The sequence below is a fragment of the Thamnophis sirtalis genome, unplaced genomic scaffold (genome assembly GCF_051295495.1).
Source record: "Thamnophis sirtalis isolate CommonGarterSnake01/CBP01778 unplaced genomic scaffold, rThaSir2_p1.2 scaffold_7, whole genome shotgun sequence".
In the NCBI taxonomy this organism is placed as follows: domain Eukaryota; kingdom Metazoa; phylum Chordata; class Lepidosauria; order Squamata; family Natricidae; genus Thamnophis; species Thamnophis sirtalis.
In genome coordinates, this window is record NW_028261387.1 from 30,370,742 (window position 1) to 30,398,726 (window position 27,985).

Genomic DNA, 27,985 nt, shown 5'->3' on the forward strand with positions numbered 1-27,985 from the left:
CCAAGGGGGTGAGACACCCCTAAAACCCCTTGGGGTGTGTGTTCTGTTAATATACAGCCTGTTGTGCCTTAAAATGGCTTCTACTGTGCAGTGCAGTGAAATTGCTATGGTAATGGCTTCACAGTACTCCACAAGGGGGCTCCCTCTGGTAAGGGGGAAAATCCAACATTAGAAATTACGTTTGGTCCAGACATTTTCCCCCTAATAATAAATACCCAGGCAACGCCCAGGTTATTGGCTTCTTAGATATAAAAAGAAACCTGTGTTTGTTTGACAATTTAGGAATTTGATGTGCAAGGGTTCTGATTATATCTTTAGTATATGGAATATTTCTTTTGCTTCCATTTATATTCTATAACATTTGTAATTTATTTTTTAAAATGTCATAATTCACCAATGAGTCTTTCCCCAACAAAATCAAGGCCAGGTAGCTGGAGCGTTTCACCGTGACAGAAAGAGAGAACATAAAACTACATTATCATATGCCTTAAATTAGAAATTATTTATTGGAAGAAAATGATGGTAAACATTTTGATTTTATTCAAATGGCAAACTAATGTGTATGTCAACTCAAAAAAAATATTCCATGATCTTCATTCTAATATCAGAATATGACAATTGCAGCATTAACTCCACTATGAATATAAAAATTTCTGGAGCAAAATATCCCATGGCCAGCACAATTGGTATTTAATCACCCGCTCTTGGTCTGATCTGAGATGAAAAATTTATCACTCATTACACTTTTAAGCTATCTCCATTAAATGTTTAATTATATACATAAACACACGTAAGAAATATTTTTCAAATGCAAGCTACAGCTTCTTAAATATGGAAAACACCCTTCCCCATAGATAATGCGTGAATCAGTTGTCTAATACAAAAACTATTATTATTATTATTATTATTATTATTATTATTATTATTATTATTATTATTATTATTATCATCATCATTATTATTAAATTTATATGCCACACCTCTCCCAGTAATGCAATTCTGGGCAATTTACAAAGAATAAGCTATGCAGGCATACCACGAAAGCAGATCCTGAGGTATTTCATATCACCTTCATCTTTGTGTGTGTTTGTGTGTGTGTGTCTCCCCAAATTAAATTAAATATCCAACAGTAATTCATACAGTATAATTTCTAAAAGTCCTACTTAATTCAAAAAACCATTTTCAGTTGGAATCAAAGAAGTGCTATTTGTGTGGGTTTGTGACAAAGAGAATGTGTAGTACATGCATGCACACCTGCTTAATTCTTTGTCAATTTTACTTATTATACTACTGCATTTATATTTTATCTTATGTCTTATATCTCATATATCTTTATCTTATGTACAAAATAGAATTATGGCAAATATATGTTGGGTTCTAGAAGATCTCCAGAAGACATTGAGTAGGACCCAAACTGTATTACAATATAAGAACATACTATATATGCCTTATATATCTTCAGTCCAGCTTCCCTAAATTTGATATCTGTCATTTGTTTTAGACTTCAGCTTTCATAGTCTCTCAATTGCCTCTCTGATTCTCTCAAATTCCCTGTTCTCTACCAGCTGCCAGCATCTTCTGACAATTTTTCATGGCCAAGTCAATGTTTTACCTAATGGTTTTTGAGCTGGCATGAAACTATTACCATGAAATTTACTCTTGTCATTGGCAGTATCTACTTTGATACAAACAGGATATTATAAAATTATGTTATCCTTATTTATGCCACATCAAGAACACATATGAATATAGTACTCAACGTTCTTACTCTCTTGTCTCCTCCATCCCCAAAACCACTAGCAGAAAACCTCCCCCAATCTTCTTCCTCATGTGGGGTGGCAATCAGGAGGAGCAAATTTTCAGAGACAGCTAGGTTAACTGGTTTGGGCATTAGCCAAAACTCACTTCTACACAAGTATTTTGTACTGCTGCTTGCACAAAATGGCAGGCTCTCTTGCCTCTCGCCTTATTACTTGACATGAAGGCAATGAGAAAATGATGCTTACAAAAAAATAATAGAAATGCAAAATGTGAATACAGTATTTCAGTCTACTAATCCAGTATTTTTTTAAAAAGCCAGTTAGTTGATACTTCAGCAAAATTGTTAAGATAAACATCTTATGATGGTGTAAACAGCAAAGCTGACTTTTCCTGGAATGTTGATACATCTTCTTCAGTGCTTCTTTGTCTGGCCCTCCTTGAAATTATTTATTGGTCCATTCTTCAGATGTTGGCTAGCAAGAGGATTATCAGGATAAAGATGGGTAAAACAAGCCAATGCATAAATAGGGAAGATGTTGCGGTAGGCTGAATAATGGAGGGTGCCAGCTTTGTAGAATCCGGTAGCAATGTCACCCTAAGAAAAGGCAAGAAAGAAATGTCCTAGAAAGCCTGCTTATGCTTATACAACAAGACCAGCATACCTACACCCGTGAAAATCTACGAATATATATATACTGGGTTATCAGCTAGTTAAAGATAAAATCCCAAACAACAGGATGTGATAGTTACTCATAGAAAAAGCAAGCCTCTTTCATACATTGCCCAGAACTTAGTTGATAAATAAGGTGAATGCATCAGCTCTCTAACTCTTTGGAGTCAAGGCAGTCTTGTTATTAGACTAGGCAAGATAATCTCCTCAGCCAGCAGAGAGGAAGACAGACACCAGGAGGGTGTTGAAAAAGAAAATTAATCTTTCTTAATCAGTACAGCTCTTCTTTTTTTTTTGTAATACTAGTGCCAACATTTACTTCACCATGTTTTAGAACTGCAATGTGTAACTTACAGTATATTTTGCTATATAGCAAATAAGCATGCCAACCATATACCAAATCATACCCTTCAATATTAAGTATTCTATCATCTGTTAAGTTGATCCAATCACCAATTATAGATAGAATTACTGCATCATAATATAGTTTTAAATTGGGTAGTTTCAAGCCTCCTCTTTCACGCACATCCTGCATTATTTTAAGTTTTACTCTCAGCTTCTTACCTACCCATACAAATTTATTAATACCCTTCTGCCATTCTAACAAATTTGCATCATTTTTAAGTATTGGTAACGTTTGAAAAAGAAATAAAAATTTAGGCATAATATTCATTTTCACTGCTGCTATTCTTCCCAGCAGAGATAACTGTAACTTCTCCCATTTTTTCATCTCTGTCTGTATACTATACCACAGTGGTTCATAATTATACTTATATAACTTCCCATTTGAGGTTGAAATATAAACTCCTAAGTACTTGACCAAAAATGTTTTGCCATCTCAGAGCAAATATCCAAATTCTGTATAGCAAAACCAGATCTAAGCAAATGAATTCACCATTGTCGCTGCCTTTGTGTTGAAAGAAAGCTGCTGATTGAAGGACACATGAACACACCTTCCCTACCAAATCATACTAATCTTTGTCTTGGTCTTATATGTTGTGCTAAGAATGTGAATGTTTCCATGTTTTCATTTAGATGGATATCTCCCAAGAAAGCTTTTGGGGAAAGGGCTAGTCCAGTGCAAGGGAGAGGACAGCAAAAATTAGCAGGTTTCCCCCCCCCCCCCACTATCATATTGCTATCATGTTCATGCATTACAGATGTTGCATTAAACCAACAGTGGGGGAGCATCTTTCCAGCAGCAACAACATCAAAAAGAATATTAACTATCTCAGTCTCTTAGTATTTGCATTTGTACATTTGGAAGACCTGATTGGGTCCTGTCCCATTCTTGTCAGAGGCACCCTTTTTTAAGGCCCCTCCAGATAGCTGGTGACATCACTGTTGCCTGAGGGACACTTGTGGGGGCTCCTTTCATGTCCGCGTTGAGGTGCTGGAGTGAATGGTGGGCACCCACCCCACTGTGCAACAGCGCTCAGATCTTGAACACAGGCTTGCTAACCTCCAACTCAGCGTCTTAACCATATGAGCCACCCTGCTCTACCTGATTGGATAAAAACTACAGCTATTCACACACCTGAGGCCAGTCCCCAATGGCTCACTGCTTGTCAACCAAAACTTGGATCCCCCTTTCTAGAACATGAACATCGGGATACCTGCAAAGCAAATGGAACAATGGTCATTCGTTCTGACAGCAGCCATTCAGTCAGAAAGTCCTATTTGGTTTTCTAGAACAAGAACGATTTGTATTTTTTTTTAGTATGATAAGTTAGAAAGATCAGTGTCAAGGTTCCAATAAACATCCTCAACAAAATAAAACTCCAAGGTCTGAAGTTCCTCAAAGTTACAATTTATTAGAGATGTGATGTTGGCACATCTGGGAAAACCCAAATCTGAAAGCATTCAAGTTTTCCCCACCCAGTTGAAAGTTCACAACCCTGCTCAACACCCACAAGTTCATCACATGGTCCAATCTATTCTTCAAACACAACTGGAAACTATCCCAAGTCACTCCCATCCAGGTGCAGGCAATTGTCCTTGACAATTGAGTAAAGAATGTTGTTATGGCTAAGTTTCCACCGCTCCAACAACAACAACAACAAAAACCCTTCCCGATTATCCAGGCTAAAATATGTGGCAGTCAGGAAGCTAAAATAAAAAATGGTTTCCAAAACTGACAATCAGGATGAAACCAACAATCCTCTAAAACTTTGGGTAGTTATTTATAACTCTTTCCTCCACTATTGGAGTCCAGAGATTATATAGAATTTCTAATGTGATGTTACTAAAATGCCAGTAACATTTCAACAAAAGAGAAAAATTAAGTTTCATGTATCTTCTGGAAATTGCTTGGCAAATTAAAACATCCAAAAGGATTACTGGTCTTTGCACTTACCTAGCAGCCATCAATCCCAACAGAGCCCATGCAGTCTGGTGGATCTGGGAAATGGTATGCTGAATATATTTGCGAAACTTGTAGGATTCAAATTCTTCTCCCCAACCTCCATCTTTCATTTGTTTGGAGACCAGCCAGGCACAGGCCTTGGTCACCTCGTTGCATGCCAGTCTGGAAAATATGACACATACTAATGTTCTTTTTAAAAATGATATAGTTGATAACTGCCTTGGGCAGGTGGTTGGACTAGAAGACCTCCAAGGTCCCTTCTTAATCCTATGGTTCTGTGATTTGATCTGTTCCATTATGGGACTGGGTTCCATTAAAAGTGAATTTCAGGCAACACAACATTTATGATGAAAACCAGCAGGAGAAACTACTAGTGAAATGACTTATTTTTCTTTATGTATAATGAAAAGAAAGTGGCAGGAAATCAGAAATATGTAACACTCAGAAATCGCTTTATCTTTTGCATGATTATTTCCTATCTCATACCTTCAAACTTTCACAATATCTTCTCCAAACTTGAAAACTAAATGAAAGAATGGAATTATAGAATAACATGCTGTTAAAAGTGCTGTTTCTTAAACAGTTTTTCTTCCTCACCATACCATTTGTGTATAGCATATCAAAATTAATTTGTATGCTTTTTTTGTTGGTTTATTTGTTTTGTATTTGCTGCCTGGTATAGTTATCTATATTAAAGTGAATAAGATTTTTCTAAATCTTATAAAAATATGAAATATGGGTCATGAACTACCCAGATTAATTTAGGAAGTTAACATTGAGTTTTCAACAAAGCAGAATAAATTTATGTCCACCTGTCTCATTCCAAAGTAAAAAATTGAGGTGCTGTCAGTCAATCACTGAGCCTAATATTCTGCTAGAAAAGCAACTTACCCATTATGGTAAGTGTATCCCAAACATGCAAATGCTTCCAATGCAAACCAGGTGCCATATATGAAACACACACCCCATCTCCTGCAAGGAAGAGAGATCCATGAACCAATCAAGTACGGAAATGTACTAAGATCAATGTTTTTTGAACAAAGTGCAGATAATGTGATGGGTGCAGTTCCCTCTTTGGGGGAAGTTGGGAAGCTTTTATAGCTTTAAACCAGTAATGGTATCCTATTATCTTCACTATCAGTTCGGTAGTAGGAGCAAACGTCTGTGATAATGTCAGGGTGGGTGGGCGGAGCCTCACGCTGACGCCACTACCGGTTCACCCAAACTGGTGCAAACCGGCAGCATACCACTTTTGCTTTAAATCCGACTCCTACAAAGTTTACATCCAAAATGGGCCCTGATCCCCTGTTGCAACCCTCCACTTGATTCAAGTTGCACAGCACTATAATTGAACATGTTTTACCCATTGTGTCTTAACGTAGGATGTTTTTAAATGGTTGTGTCACTTGTGCAAAGCACTGGATGAATACAAACTAAAGATGCCTTTCTTTTGTCAAAGTAAACTTTTCAAAATGTTATCAGCACAGTGCAACTAAATTCACTGAGTAGCAATGAGAAGCAACTCACCCTAACCAGGATCCATCTGCTTTCTGTGTATTACGACAATATTGCAGAGCCTTATGGAGTGTATCACTGAAGAGAAAGAAAGAAAAGGGTTTGGTTAAGGTAGTGCCATAAACATGTATAACTAGATTGTGCTGTAATCTTGTTTCTCTGTGTCATATAATATATGTTGGTATATACATAATTTTGCATTTATTTATTTATTTATCTTGTCGTGTTTATGTAGTGTAAAACTGGAGATGGTGACCCTTTAAGAGCTGTATGCGGACTTCCTGGGAGGAGCCTGCTGGTGGTGGCAGCAAAAAAATCAGCTGCCTCCGAATTCCTGGCTACGTACCTGTTTAGAGGATCTTCCATCTGACGTCTTATCAGGTTTTCTTATCCTTCAGGCAAGAAGGAAAGAAGAAATTGTTTTGCTGGCAAATGCTCTTCGATTTTTGCAGCTTTTGTGCTTGCAGGGAAAGGGGGGCTAGCCCAAGGCAGAACGGCTGTCCGTGCTGGGAATTTCAAACTGCCTTGTGCAGGACAAAGTAGGTCTCCCCCACTCAGCTCCAAGTTTTGTTTGATTTAATCTTATCACGAGCTGAATCCATTTCCGTGGACAATAATTGTTTATCAACATTTTAGCTTCTTTTCTTTTTCTCCTCCGAAAAATTATTTACTTAGAGGCTTTTAAAATGGCGCCGAGCAGGCTGGTTTCTCCGGTAATAATGAACACTTTTTGTTAATCCTCACAAGAATTTACAAGAATTCAAAACAAAAGAGATTGCTTATCATATGTTTTGGTTTCACAATAGGCCAGCAGAAGCTTTTTAATTAGTTTCATTTCTACTCCTTCATTAACTTTGCTTATCTGGAAGTTAAATGGTGATGAATCTGCTGAACGGTCTTGTTACAATGTTTACTCACTGAAAGTTCTGCCAAGCCTTAAACTTCAAAATAAAAGCCTCTTTACTTAAAGCTGCATATTCAGGCAATAGAGTTTTAGTAACTGCAGGCAGATAAATTTTGAAATGGCTTTAAAACCAAATATTAACTTGAAGTTGTAAATTTTTTTCTTATTACTATTCAAAATACCAGCTTCAATTTTGTAAAAGGCTTTCTTATCCAGCTGCGTTACAAGATGCCGATTTTATAGCTTCTGCGTTTGATATATGACACACTCAATCAGCTCTATTCTCCTGAAGACTTCTCCTTATTAACTGTTAAAAGTCTATAAATAGTATCCCATTTAAAACCGAGGGGAGCAGAGACTTTGTTTGTTTGTGCGTTTTTTATAATGGCTCCCAAATCAAAGCAGTCTAAGCGTTTCCTTAATAATACATCTCAAGAAATTGTTACAAAATCGCTGCCCTTGCCTCCCACGCCCTCTACTGGAGATCTCTTAACGCAAGAATTTCTTTTTGAAACCCTTAAAGAGTTCAGACAGGAAATTAAACAACTTTTATCGGACTTATATGATAAACTGGACGCCAAAATTGCTCAAACAAGGGAAGATACGATCAGAGTTATGACTGTTATGACAGATTATGTTTCTGAAATGGAGGACAAATTGGAACTTTTGGAAAAAACTAATTCTAATTTGACATCTAAAATTCAAACGTTACAACAGGAAGTTGAAAATGCTCAAAAACAACTCGTTATGATAAATTACAATAAGACTGCGTTTGCAATAAGAGTCAGAGGATTGCGTGAAAAGGAACAGGAGAACTTGAAACAGACCTTTTTTGAGGCTTTCAGACGTTCGGTGGGAAGTCCGGGATTTAACTTTGATTGGCAGATTCAAAAAATTTATCACCAGAACTCGTGTGTAGCAAAACAACGACAGCTTCCGAGGGACATAATTATATATTTCACCACAAGAGAATCCAGAAATGCGATAATACAGAAGTTCTACAATAACAGGCTGCGAATCGATGGACAGGACTTGATTGTTTTTAAAGAAATACCATCTCAAATATTAAGAGCAAGGAGAGACTACACTTTCTTAACTGAAAAACTCAGAGATTCTCAGATACAATATAAATGGGAAGTGCCATCTGGTATCACAGTCACATTTGAGAACCAAAAATATCGTCTCAATTCTGTTTGCGAAGCCCGAGATTTTTACAATAAAACTCTGAAGGCGGGACTTCCTGACTCACCCGGACTTGGAGAAAGACAAGGAGAAGGAGAAGATAAGTAGCGGGACATGTGGCTACAAGGCGGAGGGTGTTGCTTTCCCCTTCCAGAAGGGCAGAAGAGTAAAGAATAAAGATCCAGCTATGCCTTTAAAATACTTCTTAAATTTTTAATTTGAATAAAATTTCAGGACTCCTGTCTGGTATAAAATGACAAAGCTGTATACCGATGAAGAGATATTGAGACTGAAAGAAGCGGTGCTGAATTTGGACAAATATTGTATGGGACTTATATAAGACTTGTTTGAATCTTAATTTAAACTGCGCATGATCTATTCTTTGGGGCGAGGAGAGCGGAGATCGTAGTTTTTTTTGGATTGTGGTTTGGGATGAATGGAGTCGGGTGGCGTGGAGTAGATGGAAGGGTAGTGAAAGTTCAATTAGATTACCTGGATCCAGAATGTAAGCTGATTTTTGTATAAATTATTATTTGAATACAAGGTTAAGAAAGATTATCTGGAGAGTCTACACGAGGGTGGAGTAAATATGAGAGGAGCAATGGATGAGGATAAAATATATATGCGGACATGGGTAAAGGCAGGATGGGAGGTATAGAATTTATATGCGGAAGCAGGTAAAGATATTGTTTAAGATTTTAAAAATAATGAGAAGCTGAGGTTAATGTTAGAGAGTATATTGACTTCTCTTTCTTGGGGGGGGGGTCCCCCTTTTTTTTTCTTTTTATTATTCTTTTCTTTTTTGTTCTTTATTTATTTTTATTTTTTTGTAACTTCTAATCTATTTGGTTTCAATATACTCCAGACTTTGCTTGATAAAGAACGATGCCGGGAATGGGACCTGGGAAGTCGGAAGGGGGTCAGGTAGGGGGGTTCAGGGGGTGGGTGGGGGGGGAGGGTGGAAATATAGACTCAATTTTCAGAACAATGAATGCACTTGGATACTGTTGCTTTTTTTCCTTTTTTTTCTTTTCTTCGTTCTTTTCCTTTTATTTTTCTTTTGTTTTAGTATAAAATAAATAGACCAATGAATACTAGAAATACATCGAAGCGAGGTGTAGAGGGAAAGAAGAGGGGGGAATTAAGAGGGAGTGAGAAGGGAATGTAAGGAGGGTGAGATGGTGGGAAGGGGAGAAAGGAATGGCTGAGGGGGAAGGGAAGTAGAAGAGGGGATTGTTGGAAGGGGGAAATGAAAGTTGGAGGGGTAGAAGGAAGGGTGTATGTAGGATAGAAGTGTTATGAGTTGTTTATTGTTTCTTTTTTTTTAACTGCACAGTATTTAAGTGATTGTATAAAGGAAATTGAAAATGTAATAAAAGAATCTTTGATAGAAAGAGCTGTATGCAATGAAATTTCATTATTAATGTATGCTAATTGGTGTACATTCAAAGTGACAATAAAGTTATTCTATTCTATTCTATTCTATTCTATAGAACTGAAAAGCTTCTGGATGAAATTTTAATCAAAGTGTGTCAATAGAAAAAATGACATTCAGTGATCAAGACTTTAAAACTAACTGCGTACAAACATGGCGTCTATTCAAGTGTCTATTCAAATGATTTTTTCAGCACTACAGAAGTTGTCTGACACACAAGATAGAATTCAGAGAAAATTGGATTATTTGGTGTTTTTGGCAACAAAGTATGAGGAAAAAATTGAGAATGTTTTTCAAATACAAAATAAGAATCTCGGAGATAAAGAACCTGATACTCGTGATAATTGGTTTACTTCTGAGGGAGGAAAGAATGGAATGTTTGAAGAGGAATTAAGCGGACTGAAAGTTTACTTCAAAAGATGGGGAGCGGGAGGAGTGGGAAGCATCAAAGAACTCACAGTTTATGAAATACCATCTGCAAAACATTTGATACTACCACTGAGAATTAAAGACAAATTGATAAAGGAAATAAAGAGGGGGCAGCAACATTATATGAGAAGCATTACAGACAAAAAAGTGCAAAGATTTCTTCGTATGAACTTGCTCATAAAGATGTTTGGAGAACTGGACCCACAAAAGGCAGCAGATATAAGACTGTTCTGTTATTGGAGAGATACAGGTTGATAGATGGAAGAGTATAACTTAAAATTAGCTAAACTTAGTTAAATTCATTGGCAATAGGTATAGATGAATAAAAATTGATAATGATAGTAATGTATATAATGTTGAGTTGATATGATAAGTAATAATTGGATATGAGAAGGGAAGGCTAGAAATATATTTGGACTATATATAAAGATTATTAATAACAATAATTATTATTATAAAAAATAAAATAAAACTATATACAGTTAAATCTTAACTAATAGGGGGAAAAGGCTATGATATAGGATATAATTAAATAAAGAAAGGAGAATGATAATAAATTATATACATGGAGGATGAAATTTTTGGTATTAAATATTATGGATGTTTAGCTAAAACAGGATATGAGGACTTAATGTTAATGGAGGATTTTATAAATAAGTAAATGAAATGCCAGCATGTGGTTATGGATTAAATCTTTGGTATAGTTAAGGATGAAGGATGTTTAAATAACTGTAGTCAACTAAAAGTAGAGGTATGATGATGTTAATATTGTAAACATTTGAGTTAAGAATTAATATGAATTAATGGAAGAGATGCACAAAAACTTGTTGTAACCAGCTGATATACTTTTTTATAACATATACTTGTTGTGTTTTTTGTGTGCGTGTGTGTGTGTTTTTTTATTGTTGTGTATATCAAATATATAAATGCATATACAATAGAGAGATACAAAGTGTGTCTGTGGGGGGAAATATAGTTAGGATAGATTAGTAAAGGTAAGGGGATAAGAAATGATACTAAATTATATCTGGGTTGGCGGAAGTACCATTCCAAGGAAACATAAACTGAGATTTAAAATAGAAACACCAACAATAGTAGAAAAAGAAAGGGAAAAAGGAGGAGAGAATGAAAGGAAGATGGGGGAAAGAAGAAAGAGGTAAGGAGAGGAGGATGGAAAGGAGAGAAAGAGGAGGAGAGAGGGTAGAAAGGGGAAGAGGAAGAGCAGGAGTAGGAGAAAGGTACGGGAAGAAGGAAGGGGAAGGAGAGGAGGAAGGAGGAATGTAGAGAAGGGAGAGAGGGAAAAAGGAAAGGGAAAGGAAAAGAAGATGGAAGGGAGAGAAAAGGAAGGAAAGAGGGTAGGAAGGGAAAAAGGAAGAGTAGGAGTGAAGGAGAGGCAAGGGAAGAAGGAAGGGGAAGGAGAGGAGGAAGGAAGAAAGTAGAGAAGGAAAAGAGGGTGAAAAGAAAGAGGTAAGGAAAGAAGGATGGAAAGGAGAGAAAGAGGAGGAGAGAGGGTAGGAAGGGGATGAGGAAGAGCAGGAGTAGGAGAAAGGTACAGGAAGAAGGAAGGGAAAGGAGAGCAGGAAGGAAGAAAGTAGAGAAGAGAGGAAGGGAGAAAAAAAAAGGATAAATAAGGTGGTGTTATAACAGGAGGAAGGGATGGTAAACAAAGCAACCCAAACCGTATATTATAACCTATTAAATGAAATAATAAATGTATAAGAATGATAAATGTTAAAACACTTGTAACCAAATGACATGCTATATGTGATGATGGGTTTTTTTTCTGTTTTGTTTTTTGTTCTTTTTTTTTCATCGTTGTGGGTATGCGTTATTTATGTAACAAAAAAATAAAATAATTTAAAAAAAAAACCTGGATTCCAGGGACTGGCCTCTAAACCAGGAGAGGTTTAAGATTCACTTGTTAATTATTTAAAAGCATAGGTAGTCCTCAATTTCCAACAATTAATTTAGTGAAGTTACAACGACACTGAAAAAAGTGACTAATGACCATTTTTCACACAACTACTGCAGTACCCCCATGGTCATGTGATCAAAATCCAGATGCTTGGCAACAGACTCATATTTATGATGGTTGCAGTGTCCTAGGGTCATGTGATCATCTTTTGCAATATTCTGACAAGCAACAACAATGGGGAAGCCAGATTCACTTAACAACCATGTCACTAACTGAACAGCTGCAGTGATTCACCTAACAACTGTGGCAAGAAAGGTTGTAAAATTAGGTAAAATTCAGTTAATAACTGAATTGCTTAGCAACAGAAATGTTGGACTAAATTGTGATGGTAAGTTGAGGACTACCTGTACAGTGGCAGAACTTGTGTAGTGGTGATTTGTGTTATAGCAGGCCTGGCTGCAAAATAACTTGAATACTGTCCATCTCTTTGTAAGCTACTAAAAGGATTAACTTCCAGAGGACGTGGTATGAACTTTGACGTCTTAAATGCTATTATATTTAGCCTCTTTTGGAGCATAATCTCTAAATCAAACTATTTATGAAACTTTATCATGGGTTGCTCAGAGGGAGGACAGAGCAAAAGAAATGGCCTTGTAAATTTATCTGAAATAAATCTAGATGAAATAGTGCATGAGCATACCTGAAGGTTGTATCAAAATGTGTGGGCGTTTGAAGATTACAACTAAACATAAAGTAATTGGAAGGTTGTGAAATTAGACAGAGTTCCAGGAATAGTCTATGCGAGTTACCTTGCAGCGAGATGGATGGCAAAGAAATTAATTAATTAAATATTATAAAGAGGGAATTTGCATTGTCAAACTATAGTTAACAGTTCCCTCTTTTCTCTTGAACTGACTCCAAAATAAGTAACAGAATTGCAACTTTGATCTTTTCAGTAATGGGATTTCACTTCTGTATTTTATTTATGTTAAATCATTAGTGAACTATCCAATCTCTAAATCATTTTCTGATGTGGAAGGTATTTGTGTTTTAAATATTTAGGGAGATGTCACTTAATTGGTAGCTTTTGGGCCACTCTTGGGCAATATTAAAGTGTAACCTACTAGTCCTTGAAATGGCAGAAAAGTATAGTGGCACACACTGTTTTGCCCTCATTCCTCTTCCCTTTTTGCCTCAGTAGTAAGAGGTTGCTATCCTTGCTGTTTTAATTAATGATGAGTTAAAGTAAGTGACTGGTGGATTCCTCATTTGTCTCCCTTCCCACTGAGAATTAATAACTAGGATACTTATGGGTTGTGGTTAGGCAGACATGAAAATGAACCCTAAAAAAATTTATACTGAATTTTGCCAATTCAAAATGTAAAGGCACATGGTTGCAAGATTCACCTAACAGGCAATGTGGATCAGATTTATAAGTACATTATTACTAAGCTCTAAGTAAAGTCTATTTCAATTTACAACACTGATTTCTTTCTCAGCTTCAGGGAATTTCTTGTTTCAGCTACCTGATTTCCTCTCTCCAGTGATCTGGGAATTTCTTCTGGAAATGTTTCAGTGCCTGCATTACTGATGAGGTACATTCAACATAGGTGTGATCTACCATACAGTCACCTGGAAAACATAAAGAAAGTTTTTGAAGTATAAGATGCATCTTCTACCCCCCCCCCAAAAAAAGAGGGTGAAAATTTGGGTGCGTCTTATACATTGAATGTAGCCCCACCTACCCTTACCAGAGGCCAAAAACGTGAGGCATAGAGGCAGCAATGGTCTGTGGCAATCCCTGCAGCTGATTGGGGGTATTCCAGTGGTCCGATCCAGCAGACAATCAGCTGTGCTGAATCAGGCTGCAATAAGTGCTGAAGCTGACCTGGCTGGTCAGAGTTTGTAGCAGCAATTACATTCAGAAAGCACAGTAACCGATTCAGCAGGATTCAAAATAATAATAATATACAATACATTACCAAAAGCAGGTTTTCCAGGTAGCAGTAAATACAAGCAAAACACAAGCAATTTCACTTTCAGTTATCGGCTAACCCAGGCTCCTTCCTGTCTCGTTCTTGCTGACAGAGAAAATTTCAGAGCAAATAGCCCTCATTGGCTGATTTAGTTGCTATGCCTATTCATTGGCTGACCTTGTTACCATGTGTCAGCTGAATACCATGGATGCTGGTAGGCAGAGGCAGAATTCTTTTTCTTCTTATTTTCCTCCCCAAAAACTAAGATGCGTCTTATACTCCGGAGCGTCTTATACTCCGAAAAATACGGTAGGTGTCTCCTATTGGTTTCTATTAATGGCATTAGATTACCATTTATCTAAAAACATTTCACTGAAAAATAGCAAGCCTAATGATGAAAACAAGGACAGAACAATAGTTCTTTTCTTCTTAAAGGCAGGAGTGAGCTGCTGGAGGTTCGCAGGGGTTCGGGAGAACCTCTAGCTAAGATTCTGTGCAGTTTGGAGAACGCACAAATTCCACTCCTGGCTGGTCCCATCCACCTCTCCCAGGAGTCCCCACATGACCTGTTTTGGATGCAGTTAAGTGCAAGGCACACATAGAGGTTCAGGGAGGGAAAAAATGGGCCTACCAGAAGTTTCCAGTCTCCAGAGGGCCTCCAGAGCCTGGGGAGGCCGTTTTCACCTCCCAGATGCTCAAGGAAAGCCTCCAGAGTCCGGGGAGGGAAACCTCCCCCCGCCCGCTGTGGTGTAGGAGGCCAACTGGACCATGCTTACCATGGCCACACCCACCCAGCAACTGGGCAGAGAACCCCTTGCTACCTCTGCAGCCCACAAACCTGCAGGAAAATAGACTTTATGTACTCACTTATTTTGCAAAGAGCTATCAAGTATAATGCTCATGGTTAGATTCTATTTCAGAAAAGGTTCCACCTTTCTAGTCAAAATCATATTTTTCATGCAGGGGATTACTATTCAAAGAAGTGGTGACAAGTGCAATAACTCAGGAAAAAAGGCTGTTCAAATGACTAGAGATCTGGGTGCAAAGGAACTCAAGACTGATGAGATGTTTAACTCTTCCCGCAGGCTCAGCATGGTCATCTACTATTGGTAGGTTCTGAAACCTGAATCCTTAAACTCATAAACATGCATAATAACATGCACAACCCTTATGTATCTATTTACATTTTAATCAAGAGGCTAGTGATGGCATTGTGATCTCACTATAATTTCTGGAACATCTTCAAAGCAAGCGTCACATGTGCAAGTAGTTGTAGGAAGCTAGGAAATTCAAATAGGACGCTCTGGTAGCAATACTCCAGTATCTTAGCCTCTCTATGACCAAAGAAGCTGGCTGACTTCATTTTGGCTACATTAAAGGACTGCCAATACGGCAACTATATAAGATATTATGATTCCTCAGCTCAGTTATATTAAAACGACACAAACACTTAAGAGTAAACAGGTGATCCTCATTTAGCAACCACAACCTGGAACAGTAACTCATCAAGTTAAGTGGTCCCTGAGAGAAACCAAACTGTGCTTATGGTCTTATTTCATCTTTCCTTTCCAGACCTTCAGTAGTCATAAAAGTGAGGATTGGTTGCAATGTTAGTTTTTCATCACAGTTGTAACTGAAAATTGTTGATACATGAGTCAATTATTAAGTGATGATTGCCTGTGGTTGGTTTTAAATGATGTTCACGTCTTTTGGTTTAATAACCTGTTTTTGCTCACTGCTGAGAGACTTCCTTAATTCATCTCATCTTCCTTCTTTGAATTTGAAACAATTACTATTTTGGACTGGATAGCCTGAGTTTTCCAGACACAATTCCTGGTTTTGGTTTACTTATGCCTGTCGGTACAGATTGAGAGTACTCTCAATCCGGAAGGAAATGAAGGAATTTACTCATTTCCTGAGCCTGTATCCATGCTACATTCCAATCAGGATCTCCAATCTGAATTTTGCAGATAACATCTGATAATTTCTTCTTACCGTAGGTCTCTGCGCAGTTTACGGCCTCTAACAGCCAGCTTCCACGTCTGGTTTCATAAGAAGAAAAACCTCCATCGGAATTTCTCATGTTCAGGATCTGCACATTTAGCGAAATAGAGGTGGGAAGAAACAGGTGGCATTAGATGTGATGTTATTAGACACCTCCCACAAAAATTAGGCACAAATTCAAAGGCCATCATATCATTAGACAGCTGATTTTAGCAGGCCCCACAAGTTTTTAGCAGGCCCAGTTGTATGTACTATGAATCAGGTAGAATGATGGATATTTTATTGTCACTATTGGAATATTATAAAAGTTCACTTTTGAAAAAAAGCGTTATATTCTCCTTTACATCAAGCAATAAAATATATTGGTTAATATTTGTACACATAGATGTCTTAAAACTTAAGAGTAAGTAGATCACCATTCTTTTTGTTTATGTACTGCCTATTCAATATTTGAAGTTACTTATGGATATTTGATGTGGAGGAAAGTTGAGGGCAGATCAGCAAATGATCCCACAGTTCTAAATCTCAAAGGAACATTTAGTCCAGTGATGGCTAACCTTTTTTGGATTGTGTACCAAAAGCGGAGGGAGCACAGGAGGGTCATGTGAGGGCGTGCCACACCCATAATGCTATGTACGCGACCCCAGCACGCATGCGTGCATGCCCCCCCCCGCACATGCATGTGCAACAAGTGTCACAACCCAGCCACCCATTTTTGGCATACTTTTTTCATCCTCCCCAAGCTCCAGAGGCTTTCTAGAAACCTGGGGAGGGTGAAAACAGTCTTCTGGAGGCTTCAGGAGCTTCCCTGAAACCTCTGGAGGATGAAAAACCAGCCTTATGGGCAAACTGGAGGTTCAGGAACGGTGACTTCCAGTTTATCCATAGGGCCGTTTTTCGCCCTCCAGAGCCTTCAGGAGCCCTCCTGAAGAGCACGTGTGCCATAAGTTCACCGTCACGGATTTAGTCCTTCCTTTTAAAAAGTGTCATTTCAATTCATTAAGACTGATTTTACTAGCCAAATATTATTAAATCTTGGTACAGGTAGTGCTCAACTTACAACAGTTCATTTAGTGACCATTCAAAGTTACAAAGGCACCGAAAAAAGTGACATGACCTTTTTTCACAGTTACGACCTTTCCCCATGATCATGTGATCAAAATTCAGTTGCTTGGCAACTGGTTCAAATTTATGATGGTTGCTGTATTCCAATATCATGTGCTCACCTTTTGTGACCTTCTGACAAGCAAAGTCAATAGGGAAGCCAGATTCACTTAACAAAAGGTTACTAACTTATCAACTGCAGTGATTCACTTAACAACCGATGCAAGAAAGGTTGTAAAATGGGGCAAAATTCCCTTAATAAATGTTTCACTTAACAACAGAAATGTTGGGCTCAGTTGTGGCTGTAAATGGAAGACTACCTGTAATCCTAATCAAATAATTTAATCACACTACAATAGTTATTTCACACAAGATCACTTAGGTATAAAATATCCTGTCTATAAAGGAAAAGAAAACTGAAATAAGATCATAAGCACAACTATGGTTTCACTCAGTGAGTTGCTGGTCCAAGTTGTGGTTACTAAATGGGGACTATCTGGGTGCTCTTAAGTGCTCAAGTGTAATTATATTAATAGTAATGCACCTCTAAAAATACCCATTGTTCCATGTCAATCATTTGAAAACCAAAGCCAGTTTTTGATGCCCCAAGTTCTGATAAGGTCTGTCTCAGTCGAAATGCATGCTATGTCCAATAGAAAAATATGCTCAGAAAACAGTTCATACAAATATTTATTCATGGCTATCAAATTCTATTTTTCACAGCACTTCTAATTTGAACAGTATGCCGCAAACAGAAATTTAGTTCTGCTTTCCATGATACTTTTCCTCAGTTACTATTATGTGTTCTTGACCATTTTTTCAATTGCCTTTCTTCATGCAGAAAAGAAAAATATAATGTATATTTTTCTCACATTCTCATCTTATGTCATAACCATGTCAGATAAATGAAGATTAAAAGAACAGAAACTCCTAACATGGTCTCAGATTAACTGTTCTCTTGCTATTGACTAAAGCCAGAACAGAATCTGTTTCATTTTTATAAATCATTAATTAATTATTAAAATTTATTTTATTACATATATATTAATATATTGACAATATAAGGTAATTGAATGAATCAGACTAACTTATTATTGTTGATGCTGTTTATCAGCATGTATTCAGTTTGACTCTCAGAAAATTAAGAACTTTTTTAGTCTGACTGCAACTTTGATCCTTTAACTTTGAGACAACTGAATCTGTTGGATATAGTTTATTCTCCCCAGGTTTCCAAATCTGTACATTTATATTTTTAACCTTCTTTTTCGACTATCCATTTTTGTGCCTGTTCTTTCAAAAGACTGCTTTTTTTCCCATGCAATTTTCTTTAGAAGTTTTTTTAAATTACTGTTTCCCCCAAAATAAGACCTCCCCGGATAATACGGTAAGCCCAATCAGATTTTTGAGCGCATGCGCTAAAATAAGCTCTTCCTGAAAATATTGCAAGACAGCAGCAGCCATGAGGTGACCATGCTCGCCGTCACCTGCACTTTAAAAATAATAAGACCTCCCCGAAAATAAGGCCATGTGTATTTTGGGGGGTCAAAAGAAAATAATACCCTGCCTTATTTTTGAGGAAACACGATATTTGATACATTTTAAATGCTTTGAGATTGCCTTGCAAAATTTTAACATGGAAAAAAGTGTTTCCCAAATTGTGTACAAATTTGACACACAAAATGTGGTCCTGATCCATCCCCACATGTTTACCGGAAGTGTGTGGGGTTTGGGTATGGACCAAACTTTTTCTCCCATCCCTTCTTGGACAAATTTGTCAAAGAGAAAGTGTTGTCATTTATCACCAACTCCTGCGGAATGAGATTCTCCAAAATAAATGCATGTTTTATCACCTCCCTCCAGCCCTCAGAAACCTCATTAACTATAATGCCATGTTTTCTCTTTGGGGTTCCATGCACCCACCACATTGACAGCATCAAAGATACGTTGTGGAGCTATGTGATCTTCTATGAAAGGACATTGTTCTTCAAGTAACATCAATGCTCTTATTGCTTCAGCAGTGCCGTCACTAACTATCCAGTTGTTGTCCCGATTGCTGAATGGGAATCCTCCCTAGCAGTTTAAAAAAAGATATTAAGAAGATGTTTCTTTGTAGATTACCTGTCAATGACTACTTCAGCTTCAACCACAATAATAGATGAGCAAACAATAGATACAAACTCAAGGTAAACCCTCCAAATTCAATTGCAGAAAATATGACTTCAGTAACAGAGGGGTCAATGCCTGGAATGCACTACCTGACTCTGTTGTTACATCCCCAAACCCCCATAATTTTAACCTAAGACTGTCTATTGTTGACCTCACCCCATTCCTAAGAAGTCTGTAAGAGGGCATGCATAAGTGCACCAGTGTGCCTACCGTCCCTGTTCTATTGTCTCCATTTATTTGTACTTATTTACTGGGTTCATATTTATGTTTATACTTATACCTATTATCTTTTACATATTTGACAAACTAAATAAATAAATAAATAGATTGCTTGCTCCATAAAAGAAAAGAATCTATATTTCAGCTCTAGACTCAGTTATGGAAGGTTACTTGTGGGACTGTGTCACCCCATTGTGATTGTCCCATCACACTTGTGCCAGCAGGAGGCATGCTGTGGTTCCAATCGGCCCAATTATTCTGGCTGGTGGGGTCTAGGAAGAGGAGGACCTTCTCTGTTGTTGCTCCTGCCCTCTAGAACATCTTGTATATCATCATATATATATATATATATCAGCGATGGCTAACCTTTTTTGGCTCATGTGCCATAAGTGGGGGGAGCGCAAGGGGGGTTGTGTGCAGGTGTGCTGCACCCATAATGCAATGTGCGATCCCCCCCAGTGTGCATGCACGCATTACAGGCGCTCCCCCCCATTTTTGCATGCCTTTTTCTCCCTCCCCATGCTCCAGAGGCTTTATAGGAGCCTGGGGAGGGTGAAAACAGCCTCCCCTGCCCCCCTGGAAGCCATCCGGAGGCTTCAGGGACCTTCAGGAGGCTTCCCTGAAGCCTCCGGAGGAGTCAAAATGATCCCCGAGCAAACGGAAGACACTTCCGGTTTGGTTGGAGGGTCGTTTTGAGCACTCCGAAGGCTGCAGGGACCTTCAGCAGGCTTCCCTGAAGCCTTCGGAGCAGTCAAAACTACCCTCCAGTTTGCTCGGAGGGTCGTTTTGAGTGCTCCGGAGGCTTCAGCGACCTTCAGGAGGCTTCCCTGAAGCCTTCGGAGCAGTCAAAACGACCCTCCGAACAAACCGAAAGTCACTTCCGGTTTGCTCGGAGGGTCGTTTTGAGTGCTCCGGAGGCTTAAGGGACCTTCAGGAGGCTTCCCTGAAGCCTCCGGAGCAGTAAAAACAACAATTTTGAAAAACATTAAAAGACAGCAGAGTCTTTAAAATTAATGTGAAGGTTGGGCTTCATTCATCTATAGATATTAAGGCGTTTGCAGGCCTTCATCTTTGCTGAAGATGGAATCTGTAGTTTTAGGCCTGTGTTGAATTGAGACCCTGATTCCCGTATCCATGTAGTTTTCTTGGCAGAAGTTTAGAATTCTTAGACAATCATGTATTCCTATACTATTCAGGCCAAATCTTGTTTAGCTTCTGATAGAAACTAAAGTTGGCTTAAGTATTGCCAGCGGCTGAGATGACAAATAACAAAAGTAGTCTAATAATTATTAGTCTCTTACAGCAAGACCATCACAACATATCCACCGTACAAATGGAAGATATTGTGAAATATCCATATGTATATTGCAGTACAATTTGCATTCAAAGAAGATTTAATATTCATGTTGTTAAAATCAAATCCCATTTCCATCCAAGGCCCAGTTGACTTCAATTTTGGATAACTCCCCAAATTACTCATTTGTTAGTTTATAATATTTTGTTCAAAATGGTCCAAAATTGGGCATTTTACTTATAACTTATCAGCTAGCATTAATATTTCCTGACACTGTATGCCCCTCCCTTTCTATGTTCTTCTGAATTTCTAGTCTACAGCAGTGTGAATCCTGAATCTATTTATTTATATTTTATATTTCTAAACTGCATAGTTCCCTCAAAGAGGCACCTACATAGAGTTAACTTTTATAAATTGACAAATTTGTAAACATATCCCAGGAGAATCAAAACTGGGTTAGAAGCCAATATTGCTGCAAATATAATTTAGATATCTGCATTTGCAATTTGGGAAAGATTACAGCTGTGTAGAAATCTTCAGGGTTTTACTGATTAGACAGTATAATATTGTGTTGGCTAATTTTATTCAACGTCTCCTTGATAGCAAAACAAAATGCAACACAACTTTAAAGTGCATACCACAACTCAGGAAACGGTGCATTCATTCCCTCCCAGCTGTACACGTTCATAATAGCCAGCCAGACTTTCCCCAAATGTGGGGCACCAAGAACACCACCTGGAAAAAGAGTTGTCAGTGGGGATGAGAGGGAAGCAGCACCCACTCTAAGTACAAGAACCACAAAGCTTCACAAATCTATAGAGCTATATAACTTGCTGATATATTACTTGATTTGCTTTGATAATGGTGAAGCTGATTACCTTCTCACTATTTCAGGCTTAATAAACATGTATTTAGATTTTGATGATTGGATTAAATTAGATTCTGTATGTTTAAAGACAATGCATCCCTTATAAAGTTAGAGAGTTCAAGACTGTTGCCCTTTATCTATAGGGAAGAGAAGGATTAAAAGTTTAGAATGACCAGCAGGTTTAGCACTTAGCTGACCATCTCTCTACACTCACCAAAATTGCCTTTAGAAAAGTTGCTGAACTCTTTGGCTTGGTTGGCCTGAAGCAAAAGGCATCTATACCCAATAATTAACACATTTTCAAAACCTTTCTGCCCTTAACAGAGATAAAAGCGAAGCAAATATGTCAGGCTTCAGTCAGAATATAGGAATAATAACCATGTTTAAAGGTGCCATTATAATAGAAATTAAAGGCTCTTACATATTCAAATGCATAAAAGTCACATGGATGGGAGGCCTTTGACAACATATGGGGAGGGATCATTTTCATGGATAAATATATGCCTGGAAATTTCTGACTTGATTCTCACCTTTTTTATGGAAAGAGATTCGAGCCCTCACTATATCTGGATGGTCCGGTCCATATCCAAGGATTTGCATAGCTATATAGTTGAGGGCTGTGCCAAAAATGGTTGGTTGTTGCTCCCTGAGATGGCTACCACACAGAGATTTAGAAAAAGAAGTTTAAAAAGACACACATTTCTTGGATCTCTAAATCCTCTATCCACAGACAAATTTACAATTATCTTCCTTGGGTACTTTCTATCATTCTGAGAGTACCTGCTAGTATTATTTGATTAATAAGCTTCAACATTCTTGCTAGAATTGGAAATAAAACTTTAGAATTTAAGATGCTTTTAAAACTTTGACAGTGTAAAATAAAGCTTTACGATGTAAATCTCTAGTGTGAAAACTACAAGTTCTCACTCAGAACATCTAAGTAGCCAATAAATATTTAATTTTTTGAAAATAACACAGTTGGAAGTTTGAAAAATGCTAATCTATTTGGTAATGTCTTAAAGCCTTTTAGAGTAGATCCATTGAAGCAACCTATAAGTATAAGAATATCGTATTTAGGTTAATCTTCTACCATTAACTTGATCTGGAATTTAAAACAAAACAAAATGAAATAATTCAAGAACTAACATGGGAAATCGTAGATGCAGATGTAAGAAAGTAAGTACTTTGCATTGTACTGTAGGCACTGAAGTATACGGAAGGGAGCAGAAGGGGGTATAGAAAGTTGTCAGCTAACCTTTTGCAATTATTTGGAATTTATCAGAAATGGACTTACTTACTGGACTTAATCTTCGTAAATGTCAACGTCCATAAGGCAGTGACCGTTGCATTGTGAAGGCCAGGGGCAGGACATCACAGATTACAGCACGCCATTGATTCCGATTTAGGGCGGCTTGTTGGGCATCGGTTATTGAAAAATGGAGTGGTTGAAGATCGTGAGCCACTTGGGATATCCACGTTTTCTTTGGGGCATTTCGTGCGATTTTCCACCCATCCGGTCGCAGCGAGTTAATCGATCGATCGTTGGTTCCCGTGGCGACGGAACCGTGAAACAAGCTGAGAACCCAATGGCAGGACAACACACGGATGTAATTATCAGAAATAACACACACACACACACAACCCCCCCCCCAAAAAAAGCAACAATCTTTTCACTTCACTCACAGACCCCAGCCACCTTCTGGAAGCTGTCTTGAACGTATATATCTGTGTATTTCTTTCTTTACCTCTTCTGGCAGGGAAACCTTAGCAGCATAGCAGGCAATCAAAAGACCTGTTTAATGAAAAAGACCATGAATAACATCTTTGGATTTTTTACTTTTTTTTGAACACTAAAAGTCACCTTGTCTGATAATCTAAGGGTAAATTTGTGTTTTTATTTCCCTTCTTAAAAGACCATTTTTTTAAAAAAGGATCAATATAGCAAGATTTTATTCATCAAGAACAAACAGAGAATCTCTGCACTTTCTCAACAGTAATTTCTCCAATATTCCTGGAATCTATTACTTTTAAATACACAAAAGCCTGCAGATAAATATCATTATTTCAGGAGGCAAAAAGCAGACTGCCTATTCAATTCTTCCTTAAATGTCTGGCAACATGCCAGAGACTGGAAGGAAGAATAGTTTCTGCTTCTCAGAAATCATTCACGATCTATTGTTCTGGAATATCCTTTCCCTCTTCCCTTCATATACGAAAGAATACAAATTCAAGATCCCAGTTCAAACTTTGGAACCTCCAGAATGAGTAAAATGAGGAAGGATAAAAATCATATGGCAGCCTTTCTCAACCTGGTGGGGACTGTAACTCTGTGCATTGACAGAAAATAATGGTTATGGTGGGTAGGAATTTTGGGGATCAATGTCAACACATCTAGAGAGTACCAAATTGGGAAAGAGAGACAACACTGAGCTAGCAGGAGCTGTGGTCTACTTGGCCATACGTAGCTGAGGAATTCCCCTCCCCCCCAATTTTCCCAGTTCTGTCTGCTTATTCCATAGGTGAAAAGAGAATTTAATTCACAGTACAGACATAATTTTAACTGGTTGATTTACACAGAGTGAATTTATACCTGGAGCAAGGGTGAGCACCCCAGAACATTCAGCAGGCCAATGGCCATCTTCAGCTTGTACACCCGAAAAAAACTTAATTGCTTTCAGCACTGCTTCCTGAGCTGTGCTGGCGTTGGGTAACTCTGGAAAAAATTTACTCTGTAAAATAAATAATGGTGATAAGATAAATATATTCCTGTCAGGCAGTGACGTGCGGTGACCTTCAGGGCCAGTGAGGCAAGCATGGTGGCGGGGGAGGAATGGGCTGGGTGGGCTGGCTGGCTGGGGAGGGGGGAGCCCTTTAAAGCCCTGCTGCCGCGCCTTCCCAGCAAGACTTCCTTTCGGCTCGCGGTTTCCCTTGCCTGCCTTAACCAAAGCTTGGCGCCCTGCCTCGGCTTTCGCGCTCTCCCTCTCTCAGCTGTGCAGCAGCTTCGGCGGCAGCTCTCGGCCTACGGCAGCAACATCGCACAGGCTGAGGAAGGAGAAGGAGGAGGAGGAGGGAACCAAGAGAGGCGTTTAACGGGTGTGCGCCCCACAGCCAGGACCGTCATTGCCCCTCAAGCCGCGTTTTTTCCTGCAAAGCCCTTCGGCCCCAGCCAGCCAGCCCACCCAGCCCATTCCTCCCCCGTCACCACTGTGTCCAACAGGCCAGGCGTCTCACGTTTATGGCGGACATAAACACGAGACACCTGGCCTGTTGGGACACAGCGGCGAGAACGTCCCTGCCGCCTCCGCGCTCCGCCGCCTCGCCCCCCCCTGCCTCCTCCGACCCCACCGCTGTGAAGAAAGAAAAACACACACACACACACACACACACACCTCACAATAAAAAAATTACAAATTAAATTACAATAAATTTGAATCCCCCTCCTCCCTCCGTCCGATCCACCTTTTCCAGCTGTGGAAACTCTCTCAACTCTCCTCTTGTCCGCCCAACGTAAGCGTGCTTAACGTAAGCGTGCTCCTAAGGCATGATTCCCTGCTCCCCGATCAGGAGGCGGGAGAATCAGTGCCTCTTTTGCATATGAAAGTGTTCGCTTGTTAACTCCGCCTTAACTTTTAAAAGGCGAACAATTCCTTAGGCAAAAGAGGCCACGAGTTCTCTGGCCTCCTCCCATAGTTAACACTGAGAGCAGACACCAAGCCACTGTGACTTTGAATCTGGTAGCAACTACCCTGGCTTTAATTATTTAAAAAAAATTATTTAAAATTCTTTCTTTTCCCTTAGGAGACTGGTGAGGCCCCGCCTCCCCTGCCTCTAGTGACTGCACGTCCCTGCTGTCAGGTTACATTTTTCAATATATTCACTCTATTTCTTTTGGGGACATTTTATCTGTTAACAGAGAAGACAATGAGATCTGGAATCTTGGTAATGAGGAATAGAAATGTACCCTTTCCATTCTGGCTACAACCCTTTTTTAAAACATTGGAGCAAAGGCTTTTTACCCATTTTTCAGTTTAATATTCAGATATAAACACTCTTTTAACATTATCTATATCTATAAACGATAGATGAAATGGTATAGGGTTTCCTGCTAGGCAGGAAGGCAGGGGGTTGGACTAGAAGATCTCCAAGGTCCCTTCCAACTCTGCTATTGTATTGTAAGTATTTATTCAGTTGCATCTGAATAATTGCAATTGTTGTGTAAAGATAAATAGATAAGTCCTTGACTTACAACAGTTCATTTAGTGATCATTCAAAGTTACAATGGCACTGAAAAAAGTGATATGACAGTTTTTCACACTTATGACCTTTGTAACATCCCCATGAGCATGTGATCAAAATTCAGATGCTTGGCAACTGACTCATACTCATGTCTGTTGCTGTGTCCTGAGTTCATGTGATTACCTTTTGCACTGTTTTGACAAGCAAAATCAATGAGGAATCCACATAACAACAGTGTTACTAATTTATCAACTGTGATGATTCACTTAACAACTGTGGCAAGAAAGATCATAAAATGGGGAAAACTCAAGAAAAGTCTCATTTTAACAAATTTTAAGCAATTTTGGGCTCAATTGTGGTCGTAAGTCAAGGACTATGGATGGATGGATGGATGGATGGATGGATGGATGGATGGATGGATGGATGGATGGATGGATGGATAGATAGATAGATAGATAGATAGATAGATAGATAGATAGATAGATAGATAGATAATGATTTTATATATATATGAAAAGGCAACATAAAAATACTACTAGTCATTGCATGACATATTTTATGCATATCAAAATTATTCAAGGCATGCATTGCTCATGAGTCACAGAAGTGACTAGGGCTATCAGAAATGTTGCACCAGTAATAATTCTAGTTAATATAGACGAAGGTACAGATATTGGGGTGGTAGATACACAAGGCCCCTTTCTCACTGTAAGAAACCCTAAACATGTCAGAAAGAAAACCACAAGCAGAAAAAAGACCATCAGTACTTGCTAAATTGCAGCAGGGCTGCCCTGCATTGGTAGCGTTCATGCTTTTCTCTGCCACTATGGACATTATTTGTGCACTTGTAATGATCATCGACCACTTACTGTGTTTAGCCCTAAAGTATATGCTTCAAGTGCGTTCTGTTCCCTGGCACATTCCTCATTTTCAGGCACATAATACCATTTCTGTCATCCTTCTACTGTGCTCAGTCGCCAACGAGTCAGATCTGTCTCTGGTTCGATTTTATTGGCACCTTCTTTGTACAGAGAAAACCTCCTAAGATAGGAGAAGGTTTAAACAGTGATACCATAACATCATTTTGTTTTTCAAACTTACTTAAGACAGCAAGATGCAAAATATATTAAACAGTAGAGCAAGTAAAATGAAAAGATCTTCAGGTAAATAGGGTTCAGGAACCAGGATTCCAGGTTTAAAGATTTCTAAAACTATATTTTATATATTTAATTAATTTACTTTAATTTATAGATTTATCAACTTTCCTAATATTACAAAAACTATCATAATTATCAATGAAACTGTTCAATAACATGTATAGGATTATGCATAGTGGCACAGTGGTTAGAATGAAGTATTGCAAGCCAAATCTGCCCATAACCAGAGTTCGATCCTGACCGGCTCAAGGTTGACTCAACTTTCCATCCTTCCAAGATCAAGAAAATGAGGATCCAGATTATTGGGGGCAATATGTTGACTTTATAAATTGCTCAGAGAGTGCTATATAGCATTATGGAGTGGTATATAAGTCTAAGTGCTATTGTTATTGTTATTACGAATCTATTCCTCTTTAGTATAACTATGTAAGAACAAAAACACATTATACAAGCAATATACTTAAATATCAATTTAATATACAATACATATAAATAATAATTTTAAAAACACCAGCATCACTATAACATCCACCTTTTAATATGTATTATATCCAGCTCACTGGTTCTTTAAATATTCATAGCAAAGTATCAAGAATAGTGTACAATTTTATATCTACAGACATCTGATTTTCATGCTATGCTAAACCATTGTTTGTTTAACTGTAGTTTCCTGACTAACCCACTATATAACCTAGTTAATGTTATAAACAAGAAATTGCACTTACATGTTATCTGACATCTCTCTTGCTTGATGTTTGAAATCACCTGCTTTGAATGCTCCGAAG

The 27,985-nt window shown here is 38.3% G+C and overlaps 1 protein-coding gene across 1 annotated transcript; it reads right to left on the minus strand.

Moving 5' to 3' along the window:
- Nucleotides 1–617: 617 nt before the first annotated feature.
- On the minus strand, nt 618–27,939 carry LOC106547626 (lanosterol synthase). Its single transcript, XM_087720760.1, is given in 14 exon segments — nt 618–2,356; nt 3,969–4,047; nt 4,788–4,958; nt 5,688–5,768; nt 6,324–6,389; nt 13,703–13,808; nt 16,148–16,244; nt 19,181–19,330; nt 21,574–21,674; nt 22,338–22,462; nt 23,491–23,599; nt 24,398–24,536; nt 26,913–27,084; nt 27,926–27,939. Coding segments are annotated over 14 exon segments (1,593 nt in total). The 3' UTR covers nt 618–2,173.
- Nucleotides 27,940–27,985: the final 46 nt, after the last annotated feature.